Here is a 20,816-nt window from a genome sequence, read left to right on the forward strand (position 1 = left end):
ACTGGAACTGGAACTGAGCCCTGAGAGAATAATCCACTGTCTTTGTCCTCACCTCTGGGAGATGAGTACATCACAGGGTCGGGAGTTAATCCAAGAGTCACTGCGTCTCCTTGCCTGGAACGCAGATACAGGCCGAAAAAGAGAACGAGAGAGGAGAGACGAGATGGATTTGAGAAGTGTGACAGGGATGGAGAAAAAGAGTGATGGACAGGGAGCGTGTGAGAGGGAGTGAGGGTGGCCATGAAAGGTTGAACAGGAGAAAGGAGAAAGGAGAAACGCCATTATGGGGCTCTACAGTGACACCAGCTGGGAGATTTACACCCTCCACTAAATGATTAGTCAATAGAGAGGGGTCAAGCAAGCGTTTCACCCAGAGCTGTTAACGACCGTAACTCAGTGATGCACTTAACCAGAGAATTCTCCATGCAAAACATCACGCCTGCATTTAAAAGGAAAAAGCTTTAATGATAGGAGAGAAAATTAATGCTACTGGGATGACTGGTTTTGTCAGTGCGGAGAGGACAAGGAGTCAATGAGGACAATGAAGGAGAGAAAAGAGTGCATACATGCTTAAGTGTCGGGTGCACAAATGCATACTTGAAGCCGGTCGTATATTTGTGTTTGAGTTCATGCATTTGTGTTTGAGTGGGTGCATTCATTTTCCCAGATTCACACCCAGAGAAATGAGGTGGGGGGGGCTACAGAGTGCCTGGTGGTCTCACCATGTCGTTGACAAGGTCTTTCAGTGCTCTTATAGAGAGTACGGTGAACAGCGGGATGATGGAGATGTACCAGGGTATGGATGAGATGACAGGAACACACTGGAAACCACATTCAAGCATGGAAAAGGAAGCACATATTGGATAAACCACACACACACAAAGTAAGCTTCCACAAGTAATTATAGATGCTTGAAACTTCTGGAAAATGGTTAGGGAGTTCAAATAAGGAAGTCATGACATCAGAGTTAAGTTCATATATTATTATCTGTTAAAGATTCCCCAAGGCAGGAGCTGAGTTTATAAAGGGTGTGCTACCAGATAGACTTTTATAATATATATATATATTATATTTGATATTCTAACATTTACAGAACGTTGTCATCACAGGGTGAGAAAAATATTAGCATAATTTAATTGTCACTTTAGACTGTTTGCACATTCAAAGAAAGTTATATTTAGTCCCACAATCCTATGGCTACTGTAAACATGACACAGTAAAGGCTAATGCTCAGCCGATAAAAGAAATCCAAAACCAAGATCAGGTTTTGTCAGTCAGATGTTGGTGAGGGAGAACAGCAGAGCCATCATCTGACCTGCAACACCACCATGAGGAGGAAGTAGAGATTTGCCACTCGCTGGAACTGTTCAAACAGCGTCAGGGGCAGGAATGTCAGGGGGGAGTACTTGTAGCTGCGCACCAAATTGTCCTGGAGACCAACATGAAGAGCAACAGAGAGACAGAGAGGGGGAGCACAAGGGAGACGTACATATCAACATATTCACCTGTTTACATTTAGTCATTTAGCAGACGCTTTTATCCAAAGTGACTTACAGAAAAGGGAACAATCAAGGTGTAGCTATAAGTGCTAGTGACAATTCTCAATAAGTAGATTTCTCGGTTAGGTGTGGAGTAAAGAAAGGACGTGTGTGGCTGACTCACTGCGTATCTCCCCCAGCGGAAGCACATGAAGGAATTCTTCTGTTTGGGTTTGTGGTAGTGGCGGCTGTTTGCCCTCACCTCCCATGTGAGGCCTGTTAGACACACAACAGTCAGGCCTGCTCTCAGAGGACATTTACACACAGTGATTTAACGTATCGTTTACATCAGCAGACAACAGATGGATGTGTGTGTGTGTGTGTGCGTTCTCTGAATGTATAGCATGTATGTAATGCAAGCGTATAGGGCATACTGCTGCATCGTCTTTTCAGAGATTTAAAGAGGCAAAAACTGACTCTAATAGCATATGGTGAAGAAAGACGATCCCTTATAGGAGATAACTTCCATCCACGTAAAAAGCAGCCGGCTAAGTAAATATGACACTGATAGTTTGTGTTAATGGATATGAATATTATAGTATTTTTTAATTTCAAATAAAAAACACTGAACTCTGCTCACAGCAAACAGTGAGATAAAGAGACAGATGAGCAGAAGGGGGATTAAAAGGAAAAGCAAAGGATTGAAATCAAAAGAGACGTACCAGATTCAACACCTTCCTGGGCCATGACGGTTGTAGACTGCAGTTATGCTATAAAAAGCAGACAACAGACAGATGATCCATTCACCTCTCAGTCCTGTAACTCATTACACTATGTTACCATGCTTACCTACACTACAGCACAACAGCAAAAATAGTATAAATCAGCACTGCTGAGCTAAACAAACTTCCCTGTCACTTTAAGCTCTACAAACCACACCCATCCTCTATTAACCACTTGACCACATGAACAAAACGTTATTAATGTGCTCTTAAGGAAAATCAAGGCTTGTTTTCTTTTATGATGAAATGCTGAAAAACCTATTAGTTCTTCTGGATGAGTCTCCGCTGGAGTCTGCATGAGCAATCACGGCGAGAAAGAACCAAGCGGCCGCTCAGATCCAACCATGTATCAAATCTGAAAGGATTATGACCACAAGAACTGTCACACCACATTTTACCTGTGGCTGAATAATTAGTACTTGTCCACAAATTAATAAACCCAGAGGGAACAATTAATGAACTGTATTATAAAAGCTGCTAATAATAGCTGTGTTGTTCAAATATATCATGAACAGCAGCACATAAACAACCCGCACAGGAACAAAAAGAATCATTTACCTGGATTGTTTGCCAGTCCTTGAGCATTGTATAGAACCTGCAGAGAGTTGACATAGCAGAGCCATCAGTCACGAAGCTTTACCTGACCACAGGTAAATATCGTCATCGTTGTTTTCATAACATCTTGTGAGCTTCCTTTTGTAACACTCACCTGTTTCATCCATCCACCATCTCTCTCTTTCTGCAGGCGGAACCTGTTCTCTGCTCCGCCTTCCTCTCTCTCCCCCAGGTAAAGGCTCCGGTGTCACAGTTGCCAGTATTCCCTGTGCAGCGTACCTGAGGAGAGAAAGAAGAATGGAGGAGGGGCAAATTAGAGCAGAGTGCAAGTATCAAATCACTGTTTATCTCATTTCTAAAGCTATTAAACTCAAGTTCACAAAACTAAGATTCAAACATACTCACTCACAGGACATCTTTTTTAACCTAACCTAAATAACTTCAGTGTCCCAGAAAGTCTTTGTAACAGTATGGTAATGTTCATTTTGCTCCATGCAACAGTGGGAGTATTGGTTTACAGGAATGTGATCGTAGTGAAACTTTGCATAGCCAACACTAAACTCTTTTTTGAGTTGAGTCTGGGTCTAGTTTGCTTAGTTGCTATGGTGATTATACGGTGCTAATTTGAATGAGAACACACCCCTGAGCTAACACTGTACTTCAAATAACACACACAAAAAAGTGTCATCTTCACAGTTCGAACCAGGAACCTTTTAGCTGTTCTATACAGACAATTGTAACGTCTCTGTGGATGACAGCAGTTGTCAACAGCATTTTTCTTGTGTTGGTGTTTCAACTTTAAACCACTTCCTCTTAATAGCCTTTTTGCAGGCTGCCAACAGATTTTTTTTTAACAGATATCAGGTTTCTCTTTGTACAGTATTCATATCATATCATGCAGATTTCATAGCCCAGAAACTTACTAATAGCCACGTGAACATCTTCCCAAAACTGTACAATTATTACCAAAATACATGTGAGTGGTCTACATTTACTGCCCACGGTCATAGATATGTTCTGAGATAGATAGACAGATAATTTATTGATCCTGAGGGAAAATCAAGCATCCAGTAGCAGCATGAGACACAGCAAACACCCAGTAAGCGTGCATTAAAGTTAACCTATACTATAGTAAACATACGTTAAAGTGACCCTAGATAAATCTGCATTTCAATGAAACATGTGCAAAGAAGTTAAACCTGTGCTAAGATCTTCACAAGTAGAAAAATATATAAAAGTAAAAACAGAAATAAAATTTAGTGTATTTTTTTTTAAGTGCTTGTATTCAGTTCAAATGTACTTTTTCTACTGATTTCATCTAAACTAATCTTCATCTTTAGACTGAAATCAAGTCACACATTATTCATTTAAAGGCCTTGAGTGGTTAGTTAACCATTCTGCCTTATTCATGAATCTAATGCCATCTGGTGGACATAAGCACCCACTGCAGTTTAACCATCAGATGAAGGTCAAAAAGGGTCAATTTGACAACAATGGCACGTCTGAACAAAAGGCAGCTCACTGAATTTATATGTTCACTCATTGTCAGTTAAATGTACTATTTGTGGTTTCATATCTCTGTCTCATTTCTCTTCCCTATGTAAGTGAGGTCGTCCCCACAAATGCCACACATCAACACCTGAAGGTGTCTGTATCTTACGTATTATATGTGTGTGTATGTGAGTGCTTCTGCATATCTAGTGCGATCTTTCCTATCTATTTTTACAGTTGGGCTTTGCAGCAGAGTGGTTAGGGTGATGTACCAATAGCATAGCATAGGTGCTCTCGGCCTCCACAAACAATGACAGTCAAATAGGCCAGACCTTTCCACCACAGTTTAACCGTTGCCCATCACGGCTGCCAAACCTCACAACAATGAACACAAAGCGGAATGATCTCTTTGAGCGTGTGGGTTCTTGTCAAATTTATACTCTGCGAATTTAAAAAAAAAAGAAAATCAAGCTACATCGAGCGTTTATATATATTTTAAAATAAAATACAAAGAATTGAATTAAAGTAAAGCCAAATATTAAATCCTTTCATCGAAACAGAGAGTGAGCAGTGTCAGAAATTGAATAAAACCTTAAAACAAAACACTGGAAAATAAATAAAACACAAAAATAGGTTCGTACTTTTAAACAGTTCGTACGTCCACATGTACATTTCCCCCCAGGCCATTAAAAGATCTCTTCCTAAAGTTATTCAAATGTAAGAGATGGGGAACAAAATCCACAGTCCTCATTCTGTGCGTACTTTCTAAAGTTTAGCTAAAGCAAAAAAGAAGTTTCATCAGTCAGACTGTTCCTCTGCTACTCTTTACTATAGAGTGCATGAGGTGGACTTTAAATGTTTAACAGTAACGTACATGTACAAGAAAGACTGTGAGCCTATCCTTTAAATGTTTATGTTATAGAAGTAACATCAAATACATAAATGCTTTATCTGTGGTGGGACAAAAATACAACTTGTTTATCACTGCTGCTACTACTGCTGAGGGAGTAAAATAAGAGAATTGCATTGGTCAAAAACAGTGAGTATTTTAAGATAATCTCACATTACTCATTTATGGGCAAGCTGCCAACAGAAAAAAAAAGTGTTGCAAACATTACTGACACTTCTTATTTATTTTTACACCTTAAATTCTTGTTACTGCCCAGTTGAAAAAGATGTCACTTGCTACATATATGAAAAAACATTTCCATGTGACGTCTAGCTAAGATTCACATTCTTACCACAGCCAGTGAGAAAATCACAAGAGGAGGAGATGACAAGTTTAACTTCCTCATGTTCCTCATGTTTTGTTCATTTCACATGTTCATTTTGTAATGAACACGTGAAGACATTGCTAAACTTGAAAAAAGGCCTTGAAAAGGCTTAAAAGCCCCCCAAAAAATACAGGTCAGAAATGCACAATAAGGTATATTAATTGCTTGAAATTAAATTTAAGCCCTTTCTTTCCCCTAAGTGATTGTCAACTGACACACAACAAATAATAATTGAGATGTCAAGTTCAGAATACGTCTATTTGAACTATATCATGGTTTTTATTTGTAAAGTTTGTTCAAAGGAAATGAAAACCACAGTTGGCAAGACCTTCCCCAAAAAAGACATGCTCATTAGGCTATCTCTCTGCAATTTATCACACTGTCAAAAACACAGGCCAAGTTTCCACTGCATATTTAATGTGAACATGTATGTGAGAAAATATACACAGACATGGAAGAAATAAATAGACACCTTTAATTTGAATTTGAATGAAGGTGTCTATTTACTTCTTGCATGTCTGTACACACACGTACACAAACGTACACAAACGTACACACACACACACACACGTCTATATCTCACAGGTCTCAGCAGAGTCTGACCCTCAGATCAACCCCTGAATTCAGTACAGTGAGTGTGAGAAAGCCCCTCGGCTGTGGGAAGCTTCCTCCTGAGTTCAGGCGCAGTAATGAGGCCAGCAGATGTCAAACCCAGCCAATCACACAACTCTCCTTAAAAGGAGAGTCAAATAAATATGTTTTTACGTGACAAACAAGTAGATGTTAAATAGGTTATGATGAAGTCAAAGCAAAGTGGCGGTACTTCCCTTGAAGTGGACTTTTAATGTACAACCGCTTGCTGAAAGTAGAACATGGTGGGGTTTGGGTGGGAGTGTGTTTTTGTGTGTGATGAGTAGGGGTGACATAAACTTCAAAGCTTACGGGAACCACCTGATTAGATTAACCCCCCCCCCCTCCAACTGATGAGTCACCTCATCACTTTCACCGGGAAAAAAAAGTTGTCACTTTGTTTAGTGAATTGTGTGGGTGCACTGAAATACTAGACAAGTGACACATTAAAGGTGAAAAGCTAAATAAATTGCAATATTGAGTGGTTAACAAGACCTGCAGAAGCTTCCACACGTGTATTGTACAATTAAGCAATTAACATCCAATCATGCTCTGTGGTGTGTTTAAAAATGCTGAGCAGGCCCATTGTGCAACATGGCAGAAGAGGAAAGAGGAAAAGATCTTGTCTTTGAAAGAGGGTTCACTGTTGGGGCACAAGCTTCAGTCACAAAGACTACTCAACTAGCTACTGTTTCAATAGTGACTAAAGCAGGGCTCAACATTAACTTCTAAAAGTGGTTGCCAGGCTGGTAATCTGGAGCTTTTGGTAACTGAAAGTGAAAATATGGTTGCCAATTTTAGTCACCTTATATTTTGAGTAATTAAATTACTATGCAGTTATACACTGTGACTCCAGGAAGTCACTGGTTGCTTCCCGTTCCTTCCTTTCAAATTTGAACAAATTGCATATTCATTCATTTGTGTTTCAGAATTTATTTGTTTCATCGTTGTTTCCAAGACAGATTTCTGTGCACATGATTAAATATTTATTTATTTTGGCCTTCACAGATGTGGAAAACGATATATATACAAAATGATATAGTCAGATGAGTCATCCTTTACTATACTCTTGAGTGGGTGAGTGAATGTGTGGCAAACGCCACCAAGAGAACAGTACAGCCCACAGTGTGGGCAGTCTGATGGTTATGCTTTAGGAGGAATTTTGCTGCCCTGGTTTGGATCACTGCAAATCACATCAATAAAAAGTTGTTCTGAATAATCACCTGATTATTTCTATCCTGATGGAAGTGATCTCTTTCAGGATGACAATGCCTCCATTCATAAGGCCTGAGGGGCCTCTGAATGCTTTAAGAAGTATGAAAATGATGTGAATGATATGTTATGGCCTACCAATACCAAATGAGGGCATATCTTTTTGAAGACTGGTGTTCATCCTTTGAGTAGAGACTCAATGCCAAAGTGCACTGAAGCTGTTCTGGCAGCACATGGTTTCCCAACACCTTCCGAAGAAACATTATGTTGGTTATCTCTTTAATCTGTCACCTGTATGTCAGTAATGATGAAACTGTGGTTTAGAGGTTATTGGTAAGACTGTGTGGTTGTGTAGAGAGCACATCTGGAGTACACTCAAGTAATGACATGTCATTTTCAACCTGGCAGAGTTGGCAGCAATTGAATCCTACTGAATTATAGTGAATACAACTGAACTAAAAGGATATAACCCTGATGAGATCTGATCCTAGTAACAAGTATATAACTGCATGTATGCATGCAACTATGTACCCAATGGTTAAAATAGACATTTTAATTGTTGTTCTCTCTGTCATTGTATTGGATGATGTGTGTGGGATCAGATCAAAATAAACTACATTTACCATCTCTGCTGTAAACACCCTCTACAGCACTTTGAAGAAGTCTAGTCATGCTGGCTAGGTGGTAGGAGGAGGAAGAAGACAGTATCAAATACCACCTGAGTGCTACCTGATCAAACAACAAATATGAAAACAACAAACAACTAATGGCTAACTTGACATCATAAATGATATGAACCCCATTAACCTCTGACAAGCATGGTTATTATACATAAATGAGGAGAAAGAAAGCTAATGCTAAATACAATCAACTGAGGCTGAAATTAATAAACAATATCTGAACTTAAACATTATTTGATTGTGTTTTAGACTGATCAGGAAATGAATGCTAAACAGTCAAACACAGAGGCCGCCACAAACCACAGATTACAATGAGCTACTAGCTAAACAAACAAATACAATGCATGGTTAACAGCATAAAAGAAACGGTGTCTTCTTATCTACTTTGTCACAAGCACCACATGTGTAGTGTTCTTTTTTTGTTAAAACTACAGTACCCAGCTGTATTAGGAAGCCTTAAAAAAGAAACTATACATTTGTTTTGTGTCTTCAGGAGGAACAAACAAGCTTAGGGCTGAGTGCCACAAACAGGATGAGAAAGCAAGCATCGAAACTAAAGAGTAGAGTAATAACACAGTGTTAACACCAGCAATATCATTTAACTGCATCTATATTTTGGGGGAAAGCAGCGAGGTGTTAATCGAACAACCAAACTTATAAGAGACATAAAACGGTCAGGCTGTAATCAGCTGTGAGATCTCCTCTCAGACTGTACAGTGACTGTAAATTGGTCACTATATTGCTTTTAAGATAATGCACAGAGAGATCATTTGCAAGCATGCAGTCAGGATGTGGGTGTTGCCACACTGTAAAAGTGGCAGTGGTAAAAAATTATGAATGCCCACCATGATGTACCACAATACTTTCTGTGCATGTTCATTTGAACAGTGATGATGAGTAATTCCCAGAGGGGGCCGTCAGTATTCTGCAGAACGGTCATTAATTAATTCATAGCTGTATAACTTGACACTTGTACTGATGGCATAACATTCATAAATACACCTTCTTGTAACTGCTACAAGGTGGTGTTACATCTGTGTCCTTCCTGTGTTTATGGGCTTACGTGTGAGACATCAGACTACTCAACAGAAATCAATGCAATATGTTAGTACCCCTTTAAAAATCTGTAGAATTAACTTTTTACTTCAAGAGTAACCTGATCGTTGGAACATGGCTGACTGTGGCCTCTGTGGTTAGAGTGAGTCAGAAAGAAAAATCTGCAGGAGTTTTCTACTTACGCAAAGACGATAGCTCAGAGGATATTCCCCTCCTGATCTGGACAGCCCCCAGACTAAGCACAACATAATGACATCTGCAGAGGAGAAATCAACAATGCAGCCTGGTTTAGCAATTTGGTGGCATTGTTGAGTGTGGTTGTGCTGCAAACAAGGTGTCTTCCCCACTCCATGGAGAGAGCTGTTTTCATGTCTGTCTGTCTTGAAATTGGAAGGCCAGGAATAAGTGAGGAAGGGCTCGATTGAAGGCTGCAGCTCCAGCATGAACAACTGTTGGTAGCCTTTGTGACTGTGAGAGAGGGACACCAGGAAACTCAATTAAAATATACAAAGATGACCACATACTATGGTTCAGGTTACCCAAGAGGCCACTTTACGAGGACATGGTAGCTGTTTGGAGGCAAGGAAAGTGACTCTTATCTAACGTAACTATATAGAAAATCATAGAAAATCATGGAGAATTGTGACACCCCTAGTATCATTATATGTTTAGCAGTGCTGTGCTTGTCAGTTATAACTATTGGGATGCCTTGCATACTTCTGGCATTACTTTACTTTTTATGCCACAAAGTTCACAGTTTGAACCAAATACAAAACATTTAGAAGAATCCAACACATTACCTTATTGTTTGCAAAGATACAATTTGACAGCATCACAGTGACATGTGGGAACATTTACAGTAATATGTGCCAGAATGCTACAAGAGGATGAGTTATAGATGCAAAATCTACAATTGTTTGTGCAGATTGAGTGAAAATGACTTCCAAATCCAACTGGAATGAGTCCTGATGCTGAACAAGAGCATGGTCAATTATCATATTGAGAGGAACTTTGAAGGATGTTTGAATGTTTTATAGTGCAAACAGGTTAAATAATCTTTAATCTTACTAAATAAACATCTCTACAAACTTAAATGTTTAATGTGATTTATCTTTTCTTTTTTTTTTAAACCTCTGTGGTTTCTGATTTATCTATTTTTTTTACAGCCTGTACATTTTTACACAAATCGTCCACTAATAACACTATATCATTCACTCAAAGGCTGTTATGGATGTATATTAATATTAAGTTGTTAAGCGTAGTGGTTACGGTTGCATCGGTGCTCTGGTCTGCAGGCAATGTGCAGACGACCCTATGAATGCGCAGTAACGAGAACAAAAAGTAGGTCAAGTCGATCCAAAGTTACTCATTTCAGTATCACCTGTTGGTTTGAAACGTGACCACACTGTTGTCTTGGACTTCCGGCTTCCAAATTAGGTTGTCTATCAGTTTCTACAGAATGAAACAGACACCACGACACGATCCGATTGGCTGTACGCGCAGAGTAAATATGCGAGCGCCGCCCCGCAGCTCTGCTCTGCTCTGCACAGCTGATTGTGATTGACAGGTACGCGCAGCCTCCTCCGGTGCAAAAACGCGTAACATCCTCAAACTTGCACATATGATAAAGTAAATGATCTTAGTGGTGTGTCAAACGCTGTAAGCTGCTGTGTGTGTTGCCGAAGTACAAGAATCATCCCACAGGTGTCATCTTTTCATCCAGGTCAGTGCAGAGAGTTTAATCATCAGGTTTGCGGGAGATATTAATTTTATTAATTCATTTATTCACTGCCTCAAGTTTAACTGACGTCGACCTTTGATACTTCGTTGTTCTTTTGCAGTTACCCGCAACAATAACTGAGTTATTATTAAATGCAAAACGCTGCATGTTAAAATTTAAAAGGTAAAATGTAGGCTGCGTTCAAATGTAACTCGGCAAAATGGCTTCTTTCACCGACACACTTGTATTAATGAACTATTATTACAAATGCATTAACTTTTAATGTCCTGTCTGGCTCAGGGGGAGTTAATTTGACTTATTTTGTACTAGTGCGTAGTGTAATCTTTAAATAAATGAACTGTGTTTAGTTTGTGGGCTGAAATCTGAATCTAAATTGGCTATACAGACATGGAAGTATCCTAAAAAGTAGTACCTCAAAGTATCCGTCAGCTAACTGCATAGATTATAGTCTAATTCAGTGACACTTTTTTAAACATTTTCAGTATGATAAACAGACAGGCATATCTATTTCCATTAAATAAAAGGCTTTTGATTCCCCCCAGTCAAGAGCCATGTCCACCCCGAGGAGCCCTGAACCTCCTGGGCCCCCTGCTGCGTGCCACTCCTCCTCCTCCTCCTCCTCCTCAGTAGAGAGCAGCAGCTTCATTGAGCCTGATCCAGACCCTGAACTCCTCATCCCGGTGGCACGGTCCTCGCTGTTGGCTCGACGTCTCCTGCGTTTGCGGGCCTACAGCAGCCACTTAAACCCCGTTACGCGCCGCAAGAGAGAGATGATCCCCCCCGACAAGAAAGATGCCAGCTACTGGGATAAGCGACACAAGAACAACGAGGCAGCCAAGAGGTCCAGGGAGAAGAGGAGGCTAAACGACCTGATGCTGGAGGGTCAGCTGCTGGCACTGAGTGACGAAAACGCACAGCTGCGGGCTCAGCTGCTGAGCATGCAGCATCACAGCAGCCTGTGTGCAGATAAGAGCAAAGCTGCATCTGCAGAAGCTTCAGCTTTGGCCCTATCACCAAGACCCCCTCACCCCTCCGTCCTCTTCCAGGCAGGACACTGGAGCAGCACGGCGAGGCAACAAGAAAGAGCGACCCATCCGTTTGAGGCCAAGGTCCCTTGTTTTAGCTCAGCTAGAGGGGTTGGTGGTTTTGATCAACAAAGCCCCCAAAGCTGTGGCACACAGCAGGGTCTCTTCGCTCCTTCCGCGACCCGCGTCCGCTCTCCCCGAGCAGTCTTGGAGGGCGGGAGGTCAGCTGACGCAGACAAGGATGCTCAGCGACAGGTCTCCTCCAGTGATGACATCTCCAACTCCCAAGACGCGTCATCCCATTCCACCTACTCCGTCCGACCACTTCTACCCACACCTGACGCACTCCACCATGCCTCCATCCTCTCATACCCACCTCCAAACTGGCTGGTTCCCCACGTGAATCACCCGGCAGTTTGTAATAATTTCCTGCTGCCTTGGCGGTCCTCCTACCTGACCCCACCGGCCGTCTACTCCGGCCTGCCTCTCTACATACAGGAGAGACAAGGCCAGGGTCTCGGTGTGGAGGCAGACATTCAGAGGGGATTCAAGAGCCGGTTCAGCAGCGCACCGGCGGGACTGTCTCATCTCGGGATACACCTCAGTCCTGACGGACGCTGAGGGGACCATTTGACTGTCATGGCGTTGATTATGCAAAAAGAGGAGAGGGGAGGAATCACATCATATTTTGTAAATCCGATTCTGCATAACTGTAATTACAGCTCAATGTTTTATTAATTGTAATGAATACAAAATATAATTAAATGCAACATACGTTTTTTTCAGTTTGTTATTTGGGCATAATAAACAGGATAAATGTGGATTACTAATAAACGATATACAGGCACATGTAGCCTCTATTATCAATCAAAATACTGAATGCATAGAGCATTTTCATGCAGCGGACTTACTGTCAGTCTCAGTGGTTTTGTGTGTTTATCAGAAAGAAACAGTGGTTACATTGCACGCACGGACCAGCACTGCTAATAGAGTTAAGAATAATTCATCTTATGTCAATCATTTAATTAGTAGGATTGTTATTATTATAAATCAGTACATCTGGTAAAAGAAGATACAAAAATGATCCCAAGTCTTTTATATTTTGTCACGATTTGGATTATAAGAGAGATAAATTAAATAACTGGCTTTATTTGATTACAGGGAGGGTGTTTGTGAATGTTTGCCGTTTAACTGTGGTGAAATACATTGAGCCAACGAAACTGGGTACTTGTTGACTTGGTATTTCCCTTTATCCCCACTGCGTGATTTCCCAGCAGACTTTGATTCAATGGAAAACTAAACGTTGAACCGTCTGTCTGTCTGTGTGTGTGTGTGTGTGTGTGTGTGCAGCTCTGCGTGAGACACCATCCTCCACTGCTTGTGGTTATGCTGTTTTGTGCGTTACTTTTTTAATAGTTAGGGATATCAATACAACAAGTTGCAACATTAAGGTTCACTAAGCCACATGCACAGTTAGATTAAAAAAAACATGTGCAGCATTTTAACTTGAAAGACAACAGCAGATTATATCATAGCTCTCTGCAGATTGATATCTTGCATCTCTTCTTCAGCAAAGGTGCAAAAGTTGGACGAATAAAGCACCGATGATGTTATGAAATGCATGATATATATACACTGAAGATCGGTATCCTAAACGGCATTTGAAAAAAAAAAAACATTTAAAATTAACCCCACTGTTTTATTTAAAATAAAAAAAAATATTAAAAATACATTATTTTATAATCTCCTAGCCGTTTATAGTTTCTTTCTTTTAGCTTAAGTTAATAGATCTTTTTCACGGTATGCATTTCGACGTGACCAATGATACTAAATTAAGGTTCCGTACCATTTATTGCAGCAGCTCCTTGTGGAGCAGTGAGCCAACATGCACAACACCCTGCACCCTGACTCTGTTTGTCCTGAACGGAACGGGTCCTTAATTAGTATCATTGGCAACACCTGTGAGCTGGCGACTTGTCCGGTGTACCGACCATCGCCGGTCAGCTGGGACAGGCTCCAGCCCCTCCGTGACCCTGATAAGGACAGAAAATGGATGGATGGATGGTAACATCTGTGTTTAACCTGCTATATCATGTCAAAGTGGCTGCTGTGAAAAAGTTTTATTTAGGTCTGTATTCTTATGGCCAGCAGGCTGCATGCAGCAACACAATGACGGTCAACACTGTGGCGCATTCATTGCATACTAAAATTCATATTGAAAGTTTCATCACTGCTGCTGGCACTATCGCATAAGCTTAAATAAAGTAGTAGTCCACGCTGTTTAATTGTGACTTGTTATTGAAATTATTATAATGACAAGCTAGTTATGTTTGTCCGCCCAGCAGGCCTTCTTTAAACTGTGAAGTTCATCTTCTTGCGCCACTTTGTGGGCGAAATAGTTGTTCAAAGGGTTCACACGGCCACCAGCAGATGACGCTACTACATAATACTGGAGCAGTTGGGTGGTGGGTGTCGTAAACTCTAACCAGTATGCCATTGTTTATTCAAAAATGTTTTTTATTAACCACTTTCTGTCTCTCCAGTATGTATGTATTTTTTCTTGTGGGAAGATAGCAAGAGTAAATGAAGTTGAACATTTATATTTATGTAACATTTACACTGATGTTAAAGGGGGAAAAAACACATTAGTGTTAAAACAAAATGTGTGCCATATTAATGAGATGGTTTAACCCCTGCATATTTCTGATACTGTTAGAAAGAGTTACCCGTTTTCAAGAAGGTGCTGAAGTAAATAAAATCTATCAAATAATTTACCTTGAACTTGTTTTTACAGATTAAAATATAAAGATAAAGTTTACTTAATGGTTTGCTGGACTAGAAAGTTTGCAATAGGACATGAAGACTTCATGGCATCCTTTTTGATTTGGAAACCAATATCAGCACAAAATAATTGTCCGACTTTGCTGCTTGCAAAATGTCAGTCCGGTTGATCACATATTTTCTGCTTTGTTTAATGTCAAATGATGTTAAATTGTTATGTTTGAGACTTCATGGAGGACTTTGTCACAGTTTTATACATCAGATACACAACTGACATGTGGACTGTGAAGTAGTCCGAGCTAATACGCACTTCTTGAGCTTGAAAATCACTTCAGCAGAGATACAGGCCGCACGGCCAACAACAAAGCACTTTCGTCGTGATACATGTGTGCATTTCGTCGTGTCCACGTGGACCTCTGGTGCTTATTTTGTAACAATAACGGTTTAAGTTCATCACAACAGGAAGTAAAAATCTCACTTGTCTACATGTGATGGCATCTATACATAGATATGGGGGGTTGAGGTAAAATTTCCAGTTCCGACAATAACACGTGTCATTATTCTGATTAATTTGCCTTCCTAAGATATACAACAAGTGGTTCTAAAGCGAGCAAAGTGTATTGCCAAAAAAAGATCAGTGAGAAGATGTTTCATGTGAAGAAGCACAGTCGAAACTTCGCTGATAAGTGACACACTTCTTTTTCCTGTGAATCTGAGGTGCTAAGGATTTATTTTAAAAGAAGTCTCTCGATGACGCTTTACTGTCTATCTCAGGCACATACCTCTGGTGATGTCTTTGTTCTGTGTGTTGTGGCATACTCTCTTGTACTACTACTACCACTACTACTACTACTGCTGCTGCTGCTGCTACTACAGCTGGACCGAGGCTTCCGCTACGTGCACGACATGTAAAATGTCTGCGTGGATAAAATGAGATTAAACACATCATTATGCAGCCACAGTACAGCAAACAACACAAATACAAATACTGTCTTTGAAATCGACAGCAACGTCTCCTATGTGAGCAAGCCACCAACACCACAAACACGATCAAGATCAAAAGGGGGCAAGTCTGTCACTGTCCATGTGACAAAGAGACGTGGACAGTCCCAGTTAAAGGCAGGAAAACAACACAAAGAGTGAGAGAAGGCAAAGGAGGAGAAAGGTGAGAGGGTAGGACTTAAAGCAACACATTAACGCAAGACATTATCAGCCCCCTCTCTGCTTATATGTGCATCAATCTCATGACACAGTCTCAAAGGAGAGTTCCCTGCTCTAAACTCTGAATTAGGTGGTTAACACCTCTGCAGCAGTTTGTTTTCTTCACACAGGAGTTGAAGGTAAGGCCTCAAGTTCATTTTCAGTTCTCAAATGTGTTGGACCCTGTACCTAAACAGATTCAGGGGAGAGAATGGTCTAGCTGTTAGTGACCAAAGGATAGATGACCTTTAGATGTATATTATTATCTCGAGTTGATCACAGCACAACAACACTATGTTGTATACGGCGAAATTATTGGTCACCTTTAGAGTAACTCTTTTTCTGATGGTGCAAAAATACACGTATAAGTGACCAGGATTTTTACTTGATCATATTTTATATATATACACATGTCAACAAAAATTAAATTAATTCAGAAATGCCTGAAAATTTTACTCTATTAACTAACTTAACCAAGAATTGTTTAAGGAAGAGGAAGTGTTACTATGTTGTAATTATGTGCAAGGTAAGTTCACAGTACATTTGTGTACGTGGTGTGTTTCTTTTGTAGAAGTCGTTAATATAAAATATTAATATTTAAAAAAAGAATTTGGCCAAATGTGAGGCTAAGTAACTTAACCTTTTAAATATATGTAATCAAAATAATGTGCTGATTCAGGATACGGAAGCACGTAATGTTATTTTGTGATCTGGAAGGAAGGAGGGGACGTTTTACTAAATTTGTGACGATAATATCAGTTGCGACAGTGTGATTTCAGAGTTCTCAGATTACCAAGCGTACAGAAATTACTGTTTATCTTAATGTTCCCAACGAAAAGCCTATACACGTACATTTGTGTCACATAAACTGTATTATCGTTATTGGATTTTTATGAGTGACCAGGAGAGAGTTGCCTCTGTATTGTAATGTTATCTGGTAGAAATGGGCTGAAATGAATCATGTTTGATTTAATGTTCAGTTTTTTTGACAAGTGTTATACGTGTTGATTCACACAGTCTTTTTTGTGGCTGTAGCTTGTGGTGCTGTTTTAGAGTGTACTGTATTGTATGGTGTTTTTAAAACATATATCCTGAATATGTGTGAGGTTAAACAGATATCTGATATATATAGATATAGATAGATATAGATTTATTGTGCTGGCTGCTGCAGCCACATGTATTCAAACTGAAACATAGGATATGGTTTTATACTGCGTTATTTTACTATTTCAAAGAGTATGGCCTACTTCTCACACCCTGATAAGTTAATAACCAGAGTTTCAATGCATCACATCTCACTTGGATGGTTTTAAGAGAAAATATCGAGGTTTGCAAAAAATAAAGTATGAATCACCCTCATACAGGGTATATGTATATAGATTATTGAGCATAAAGAGGAATCTTGATGGTAAAATACAGAATTTCATTTTAAATTAAAGATATTATCCCTCTATTACTACATGGTGACATTAATGGCTTAGTACCATACTCTCTGCATAGACAGTGAGAATTTTTCCTATATTTTCATGACGCTATATAGTCAACAGTTCAACAAAGCAAACATCAACATGGTGCTATGAGTTATTAGCATTGCCCTTCAAGGAATTTGTGTTAACGGAAAATTTAGGCCAAGAACTGTGACTCTCCCAAGGGGAAATTTATTTACTCTAACTTCCAAAATAGCATTTGCAAGAGACATAAATGTAGAACATTGAGGCGAAAAGCCACAAAATACTGACTGACCAATATTTCCTATAGATGGTTATTTTAACAATGGCTGGCAGGGCACATAGTAACAACAGCAGATGGTTGAGTGTGAGAAAACGGATAGACACAAAAAGAAGAAGTTTGAGAGTTCCTTACTAAAAAGCAGGCCAGCTATAATTAGAGCCAATAAGAAACAGGTGCAAATGTGCAGCAGAGTAGTGAGCAGGCTCGGCCTCAAGAGAGATTTCACTCAGGAACCCTCTTTTTTTTTTTATTCTCTCTCTCACTCCATCTCCGTCTCCCTTTTTTTTGGGCCTTGCTAGCACAAAGAATACATTGCTTTGCCTTTGTATCACACGCAAGTATGCAGGTGTTCGTGTTCACAGACAAACAAACACGAGCTCTGAGTATACGTTCTCTCTGGGCACAGGCCTGAATATTTTTAACCTGATGTGCTTTTTCACCACCGCATGCAGGGTGCATGGTCTCTTTGAAACTTTTGTTTGATGCCTCTAGCTCAGTGTGTCTGGCACAGCAAAACACGACTACATGGACAGTGAATATGTTCACTCCAGTTGCGGAAAACAGAAATAAAATTGAGAACAACTAAACAGGACACTGCATGAAATTACTTGAGGTTCAAGAGAATGCTTTAGTTCCTCATGTGAAATCATGAGTGACAGTTTATTTTGCAGCTAATTTATGAGGTGTCGCATGTAACTGCAATAAATAATAAACCAATGTATGTCATGTGATCATTAATGAATCTATCAGCTATAGTGTTGCTTGCACGAATAAACGTGTGAGGGAAACATCAATGAGTTAAAAGTTGTGTCTGAGCTGAATGTGTGAGTTTCTGTGTAGGACTGCACGCACACATGGCTGGCTGTGGTTTCAGCACAGTGTTCATCCTTCTTGCTCAGCTTCCCATGAAACCACCCACAAACTCACGCAAATGAAAGAGGCTATATTAAAAGTTGGGTGTGATAGTTGCAGTGTATTCATTGTGTTACATGCCTGCATACAACAGCACAATGATTACTTCACTTTAGTCCACATTCTTTGTCTACTTTATGTTTCACGTCACATTTTCTCATGTGGTCTTACCAGGTGGGGTAGGTGAGGTGAAGTCAGGAAGAGTGGTTTGAGTGCTGGAGACACTTTGGTGCAACCAAGTGTGCTGAAGTAACTTTTGCAGCTTTTGGGGGAAAGAGTCATAACACGTATACAGCCTTACATACCTGTTACTGTTTACTCTTTTGGATGTACGAGTTTACATGGCTAACATAAATAAATAACTTTTCATATTTTTATCCCCCATAGGTGACAGCTGTGGACTGTCAGCAGTATAGACTCCGATCGTCACCTCATTCAGCCTTTCTGTCTGCGAACACAAACCAAGATAAGACAAGGTAAAACCCAAATCAGATAGAGTTACCAATATACAACAAGGAAGTATGTATTACTTAACCTTCAACACAAATCTTTCCTCTATTCTTCTTGATTTAAGGTCTCTGTTGGTTGATACTCATTTTTCATCTCCCATGGAGTCCATGTCATCACCTTTTCATTCAAGCCAAGACAGCCATATCTCACAAGAGGAAAATGAACTTCTGATTAAGGGACAACGTCGCAAAAGGGAGTTCATACCTGAGGATAAGAAGGATGCCCTCTACTGGGAGAAACGTCGTAAGAACAACGAGGCAGCCAAGCGGTCCAGGGAGAAGAGAAGGATGAATGACTATGTGCTGGAGAGTCATCTCACGGCCCTGAAAGAAGAAAATGCCAGGCTTAGTGCTGAATTAATTACCCTCAAGCTGCACTTTGGCCTGGTCCATCCTGCAGCCTACACTGCCCACCAGAGTGGTCACTCGCAACACCAAGTCCACAGCAGCATCCAGCCTACCACAGCCACGAGCACACACCGCCATTCCCTGCAGAGAGACTACTACTGGGGTAGAGACTCATCTGTCATTCCAAGCCAACAGCTGCCTCATCCTGTTTACATCCCTGCATATGCCCTCCATAGCATGAGAGGTTATCCATATTTTAACGCATCTGGTACGACTGCCTCTGGCCTCCTCACTCCTTTTGTCCTCCCTCAAAATCTCATCCCATCATCCCATCCTGGAACTCACTTACTGAAGCCCATTCCTAAGAGAGCCAACTCAGACGAGGAGGAGGAGCAGCAGGTCCCAGGGGTGTTGCCCGTGTCCTGCTCTGCTCTACCTTGTGAAATCACGTCCAGAGGACACAGAAACTACTCCCCACCAAAACAATACACATCCGACTAACATAGAGGAAAGTATCTACTGTATAGTTGTTAGATTGACTGACTGATTCTTTAGTTCTCTTTATGTAGTGTCAATATTCATGCTGACGTTGTACCTTTAGGAGCTCTTTTGTGTCACAGCACACATTCTGTGTTAGATGTTGAACATTCACACTCACATGAAGAACATTTCACCTATTAAAAAAAAGTTAGTAAGCGTTTGTAAAGACTTCATTCATGTACAAGTTCACAGCACATCCCACTCTGTCACAAAAAGCTACTTCAGAGTTTCTTTCTGTGTGTACTTTTTCTTGTCACTGTTCATGCTCAACTGCAGGTTATTCACTGGATAACAACACTCACTGAAGCTCCCCATTCTGACTTTAGAGGCCGCTTTACAGTACTATTTAACCACTGCAAACACACAAATGAACATGAATGTTAACCACAACTGTTACGGAGCTAGATGTGAGTTCACTGTCGTGCATACGCATTACTTGCTGCTAATGTGCATCTGTTCACCAGCAGATGTGGTGTCAACTAGAATCGGCATAAAATAGAATCAAGAATTTCCCTCCTTTTTTCATACAATATAGATAGATCTTGTGCAATATAAAGTAGACAATACAGGTTTCCCCTGGACAGATATTATTTAACAAACTGCTGGTGATGACAACAACCTCTCTCTAAATGGAAACAATGAATTATGATGTTTTCCTGTGTGGGCAATGACCACAGTGTGTTTGAGACCTCCAATATGCTAATATATTTGGTGGACATTGAATCATTTCCAAATAAAGTAGTTACAGATTGCAACGCGTCACCCTCTCTTTCCTACTAAGAAGGTGTGTGTATGTATATATATACATACACACACACACACACACACACACATATTATATATATATATATATATATACATACACATACAT

At 40.2% G+C, this 20,816-nt stretch overlaps 2 protein-coding genes and 1 non-coding gene across 9 annotated transcripts in view; 2 read left to right on the forward strand and 1 right to left on the reverse strand.

Moving 5' to 3' along the window:
- Positions 1 to 20,816, reverse strand: part of atp8b3 (ATPase phospholipid transporting 8B3) — a 41,137-nt gene that overhangs the window by 12,153 nt on the left and 8,168 nt on the right. For 3 of the 7 annotated variants that reach the window (XM_027290186.1, XM_027290185.1, XM_027290190.1), the window contains exons 2-12: positions 19,263 to 19,381; positions 19,084 to 19,175; positions 18,854 to 18,996; positions 2,970 to 3,094; positions 2,819 to 2,855; positions 2,519 to 2,615; positions 2,201 to 2,248; positions 1,663 to 1,754; positions 1,316 to 1,429; positions 723 to 821; positions 53 to 114 (exon numbers count right to left, since the gene is read on the reverse strand). In XM_027290186.1, the coding sequence (XP_027145987.1) occupies positions 53 to 114; positions 723 to 821; positions 1,316 to 1,429; positions 1,663 to 1,754; positions 2,201 to 2,225 (392 nt within the window). In that variant the 5' untranslated portion in view covers positions 2,226 to 2,248; positions 2,519 to 2,615; positions 2,819 to 2,855; ... (2 more) ...; positions 19,084 to 19,175; positions 19,263 to 19,381. Of the gene's footprint in view, positions 1 to 52; positions 115 to 722; positions 822 to 1,315; positions 1,430 to 1,662; positions 1,755 to 2,200; positions 2,249 to 2,518; positions 2,616 to 2,818; positions 2,856 to 2,969; positions 3,095 to 3,224; positions 3,343 to 9,340; positions 9,830 to 18,853; positions 18,997 to 19,083; positions 19,176 to 19,262; positions 19,382 to 20,816 lie in introns of those variants that run through there. The other 4 variants (XM_027290187.1, XM_027290188.1, XM_019270245.2 and 1 more) reach the window with 4 other exon arrangements.
- On the forward strand, positions 10,774 to 12,714 carry LOC113747975 (uncharacterized). The gene is made up of 2 exons (XM_027290192.1): positions 10,774 to 10,881; positions 11,442 to 12,714. Exon 2 carries the CDS (start codon positions 11,451 to 11,453, stop codon positions 12,543 to 12,545), a length of 1,095 nt encoding a protein of 364 aa, XP_027145993.1. The 5' UTR covers positions 10,774 to 10,881; positions 11,442 to 11,450; the 3' UTR covers positions 12,546 to 12,714.
- LOC109141089 (uncharacterized) lies at positions 15,697 to 19,159 on the forward strand. The gene is made up of 3 exons (XR_003464039.1): positions 15,697 to 16,045; positions 18,936 to 19,024; positions 19,123 to 19,159. It is a non-coding gene; the product is annotated as an uncharacterized LOC109141089 (transcript).

This window comes from Larimichthys crocea, chromosome XVII, assembly GCF_000972845.2.
Source record: "Larimichthys crocea isolate SSNF chromosome XVII, L_crocea_2.0, whole genome shotgun sequence".
Lineage (NCBI taxonomy): Eukaryota > Metazoa > Chordata > Actinopteri > Sciaenidae > Larimichthys > Larimichthys crocea.

Excerpts from the sequence above, each read along its gene's own strand:
- LOC113747975 (XM_027290192.1), top strand. The coding sequence starts at position 11,451 with ATGTCCACCCCGAGGAGCCCTGAACCTCCTGGGCCCCCTGCTGCGTGC.